The 4,984-nt window shown below is 44.4% G+C and overlaps 1 protein-coding gene across 2 annotated transcripts; it reads left to right on the top strand.

Moving 5' to 3' along the window:
* The first annotated feature begins 737 nt into the window (after positions 1-737).
* On the top strand, positions 738-3,629 carry LOC124650466 (cyclin-B1-2-like). 2 transcript variants are annotated; one of them, XM_047189983.1, is made up of 5 exons: positions 738-895; positions 996-1,096; positions 2,372-2,469; positions 3,152-3,262; positions 3,434-3,629. In XM_047189983.1, exons 1-4 carry the CDS (start codon positions 770-772, stop codon positions 3,250-3,252), a joined length of 426 nt encoding a protein of 141 aa, XP_047045939.1. In that variant the 5' UTR covers positions 738-769; the 3' UTR covers positions 3,253-3,262; positions 3,434-3,629. The 2 variants fall into 2 exon arrangements, with proteins under 2 accessions (XP_047045939.1, XP_047045938.1); XM_047189982.1 differs by lacking the exon at positions 3,434-3,629 and having other exon boundaries at positions 740-895; positions 3,152-3,425.
* Positions 3,630-4,984: the final 1,355 nt, after the last annotated feature.

Raw genomic sequence — 4,984 nt, 5'->3', positions numbered from 1 at the left:
CTATAGCATCAACCAAGGCTTTGTACTTAGCTTCAGTGCTTGATCAAGACGATGTAATTTGTTTTTCTTGATCTCATATCCACAATACAATCTGCCTAATCTGCATCTGAAAAAACGCTAAGGAAAATAGAGGATGACTTCTGAAAGGTAAGGCCAACCTTCATAGTAACTTGAACATATCTCAACATTCTTTTGGTAGCTACCCAATAAGCATCTGCTGGAGTACGTAAAGTACGTAAGACCTTATTATCAGAGAATGATATATCAAGTCTTGTTAATGTAATGTACCGCAAAGAACTCACGACACTTCTAAATTTTGTACTACTATCAGGGCCAAGAGGAGATCTCTTAGTCAAGGATAAGTTTTCACTGGAGGATAAAGATGTAGGAGAGGAGGTGCATTTTATCATACCAACTTTGGCAAGAAGATCAATAGCATATTTTTTCTTGGTGAGAAGCAAACCATCACCAATTTTGTTTACTTCAATGCCCAAAAAGAAATTATGGTCACCAATATTTTTGAGTGGAAAATCACTTTTGAGATCACGAAGAATACCAGAGATAGCCTAATCTGATGAGCTCGTGACAATGATATCATCAACATGAATAAAGGAGGTTGTTTAAAAAAACTGCGAGTACCAGCAGCTGTTGGGCCGGCCCAACGAGAGGACGACGACTCGGACACAACTAAAATCCTAGAAGACGAGCCCCACTCTTTCTTCTTCACAAAGTAAGAAATCCGAAGGGAAGAACAGAGGAAAAAGCGGCGATGGCGAACGGCGGGATGGCGAAGAAGGGGTTCGGCGAGAGCCACGACGTGCTCCGCTTCGGCGTCAACGACAGCGTCAGGGGCGACCTCGCGCCGCCGCACCCGCTCCAGGCCACCATCCAATCGGTAACCGCCGCCCTCCTCCCTCCTCCCTCTCCGATCTCCCCGTTCGCTCGTTCGTGAAACCCTAGCGCTGCTGAAAAATCCCGTGTCGACGCGCGCGCAGGAGAGCAAGTTCTGGGACGACAAGAAGAAGTTCGGGACGGAGTCCATCTACGGATCCGCCTTCAACATCCGCAAGGATCTCGACGCCCAAATCCTCTCCAGGTAGTGCTTCGGTCGTCTGCCCCTCCTTTCCCCCTCCCGGGAAGTTATATTGGCATGAACGAGCTTGTACTGATTAGAACTTGGAGCGATGTAATCAGGATGTGGTTTGGCTGCAACACCACTTCTTGAACTGTCAGAACTTCTAGTCAGCACTGCATCCGTAGACCAATTATAACGTTCTCAGCAAGTTCAGTAGCTCAAACAAACAATTAATTTGGGGTTTTAATCAAGAATATTTCACATAACTAGAAACCTATGCCCTACTTACAGAAAAAAAGGAATAGATTAGACAGAACTTACCTTAGTTTTGCAGCTAATTGTTTTTATCTGTACAAGCTCGAAAAAGGATGGTCATCATTAGCTCTGATTTTTAAATAGTTCGTTTGCACTACGTTGTTGTTTTCCTTGCACCTACAAGTACTCCCTACTCCGTTCCATGTTAGTTGTTGCTGATTTAGTACAGAGTTGTAATCAGGATGTGGTCTGGCTGCAACGCCACTTCCTGAACTCTCAGAACTTACTTATCTAATTATCTAAAAAATGTCTAGTCAGTACTGCATCCGTAGACCAAATAGAATGTTCTCAGCAAGTTAATTTGGGGCTTAATCAAGAGTATTTCGGATAACTAGAAACTCATGTCCTAATACTGAAAAAAAGGAATAGATTAGACAAAAGTTACCTTAGTTTTGCAGTTATTTTTTTTTATCCGTACAAGCTCGAAAAAGGATGGTTATCATTAGCTCTGTTTTGCAAATAGTTTGTTTGCACTACGTTGTCATTTTCCTTGCACTATATAAGCACTTACTACTAGACACTCCATTTGTTCTTGTGCTGCACGGTGGATTGTACCGAAAATTGTATGCTTGCTCATGTCAGTGGATTATTTCAGTCTATGACTGTTGCATACAACAGTATTCAAGATACCTGGTTGACTGTATCTAAATTTCAAGAGCATTTCCATAGATCAAATGCAACGGCTGCTACCCTACGATAGTATGTAAGATACAGTTCATTGGGGTTACTTGGAATGCCTAGATGTCTTGCTCTATTTTAAAGCACAAGCATATCTTGAGGTTTTTCTTATTCACATTTTCCTGTGACAAACAATAAGTAAAACAATTCAATGACAAAGGGTAAGGAACTGAGGATGCACTTCTTATCTTGTTTTGACTTTTCTTTTGAATACTCTGAGAACTTGTCTTCAATTGTTTTTTTGGAAGTTTAAATAGGTGACGTGTTAAAAAATGTTTGTCTGATGGAATTATGTATTGCCAGGTTCCAAAGGCCCCCAGGTGCATTACCATCATCTTTGCTAGGATATGAGGCAATGACAGGTTCCTTGGATGATTTCGGATTTGAAGATTATCTTAACAGTAAGGACCGTTATCCTTTTGTACTCCATCAATCCTCTTGCTTGCTGTTCCACAATTTTGTGCAAGCGTTTTTTGTAATAACTTGCTAGTATATGAACTGCATTGGCCGAGTTAGGGACGACTGTTGTCACTAAACTCTCTCTAGCTTTATATTGGGAGTAGTTTTTTTTGCTCACAGTCGAATGCACTCGAGCAATTCTTTGTAACCTGATGTTATCTTTGAAGGACTTTTTTTAGAAAATCAAGATCTGCATAGTCTAAAGTTTTTCTTTTTCTTTGACATGCAAGTAGTATAAAATTTGTGCTGTAGGATATACCCAATGGTGATGGTAACTATATATTATGAAATGCAATTGTTTCTATGCAGTAATTAGCTAATGGTACTCAAATGGTTTCTGAAGGAATCTATTTAAAATAAACAACAGTGTTTCAAAATTTTGTCGTTTCAGGTGATCTAAGCTTGTGCCCTGAAGTTTAACCAACTCACATCGTGTTTTCTATTTATGCATTGAAACGCAGGGCTTTTGCGTTTTCGCGAAAAAAATGTGGTTATACCACTATAAATTATGCTTTAGCTTTTTTTTTTATTCACTTTTGTCGTTGCAAGTTGTAACAAACCCTTTTCCATATTGCTAGAAATGTTTTATCCATTAATATTCTTTATTCCTTTGCTACTTTGCAGTGCCCCAAGACTCTGACAGCCTCCGTATACCGGACATGCACCATGGGATGGAGGTTCGCCTTGGCCTGTCGAAGGGACCTGTCTGCCCTAGTTTCAATTGATTTCACCCATGTATGTGATACGTTGTGCTCGTTGTCCATCATCTGTACTGGCCGTTAATAACGCGTTCCTGATTTCCTTCTTCCATAATGTGCTCCGTTGAACAGATCGTGTACAATTAGATGAATGCATCTCATTGTCATCTTGGCCCGATATAGTTCTGATGTTTGTTGTCTGTCCTAGGGTTGGTCCCCTGTTACATGTGTACTACATCCTACATCTGCAGCGGCTGGAAGTGCGTTTTCCTGTCTGACCTAGCATCCTAGTAGCTATAGGAGTGCAAATCCTGCCTTCCTGTTTTCAACCCAACATCCGCATGTGCAGTGTTAAGCTCTGTAGTACTCCACCTGTTTCGAACTATAGTTTTGGAGAGTATTTGAGTGTGGACTGAAATGAGTGAACACACTCTCTAAACATGTCTAGAGCCTCTAGATACATATGATTCAGTAAAGTTGTAAGGGCATCTCCAACCGGGCGACCCAAACGGATGCGCTGGGCCGTCCGTTTTGGGCCGTTTGCGTGCCCGCGCGGACGGAGCCCCGCGTCCGCGCGTCCGTTTGGGTCGCGTGCTGCGCTACAGCTGGGCATGGGAATCCCGGCCCGAACGACCCGGCCCGATCAGGCCCGAAAATCCTGGGCCGGGCCGGGTCGGGCTTGCACTTCGGGCCGGGTTCGGGCTTGTATTTTGAGCCCGAACGTCGGGCCGGGCCGGGCTCGGGCTTACGGTTTCGCACTTTAGGCAGGTTCGGGCCGGGCTTCTCGGGCCGGGCCGGGCTTTTTGCCTGTTCGGGCCGGGTTCGGGCTCAATTTATAGGCCCGACGGTCGGGCCGGGCCGGGCTCGGGCTTGGCATTTTACGTTCGGGCTTTTTCGGGCTTGGCCCGAAGCTCGGCCCGGCCCGAGTTTTGCCCAGGTGTATGCTGCGCCCAACGAAGCGGTCACCCATTTGGCCATTTGGCCATTTGGCCTATTTCTTTGGAAAATAGGTCCTCTGGCCACAGATCCTTAGTTTGATATATAATAATATCTCGTAAACATAGAATAATATATAATAAACATAAAATATTATCAAATACCATCAAATATTATCAAATGTACCATGATAAATCAAATAAAATGTGCCATAGTTTGAGAAAAATATAAAAATTACAATTGAGATTGTCTAACTCAATTTGCGCGCTCGAGGATCTCCTTCTGTCTCTTCTCGAACCAAGCTCTCTTCGCCTCGCTCATGTTGGTCAAGTCGGCGTTCATGATGAGGTTGTCCTCGGCTTGGCGTTTGAGCTCAACTTCCTTCGCCTTCAGCTCCACCTCTTTGGCCCTTGCCATTGCTATGAGCTCAAGTTCTCTCAAGTTCTTTAGCTTTGGTCTTGGCCTTGACCTCTTCAATCTCGAGCTTCTTCTGCTGGACATCAAAGAATTTCTTCCTGTCCTCTTCTTTCTCCCGGCGCCTCCTCTCATCCCTCTTGTCCGTGAACACCTCTCTGTCCGCATGCATCTCCTTCAAAGTGTCATACAATAGCATGGATGACGCATCACGCTTCATGTCGGCTTTGGTTGACTTGTGGCCGCGTGGACGACTTGCACGAGAAGCGGAGCTACCGCAAGGCTGCCCACCATCAAGGTCAATGACCGTGGCATCTTTGGCGGGATTGTTGCCAGTCAAGGTCGCCATGTAGCCCTCGTACCCCTCCTTGAACTTGGGGGTGCCGTGGAGTTCCTTCCAACAATGAGG

Source organism: Lolium rigidum, chromosome 4 (assembly GCF_022539505.1).
Source record: "Lolium rigidum isolate FL_2022 chromosome 4, APGP_CSIRO_Lrig_0.1, whole genome shotgun sequence".
NCBI classification, from domain to species: Eukaryota; Viridiplantae; Streptophyta; class Magnoliopsida; order Poales; family Poaceae; genus Lolium; species Lolium rigidum.
This window is presented reverse-complemented; position numbering and strand designations above follow the sequence as displayed.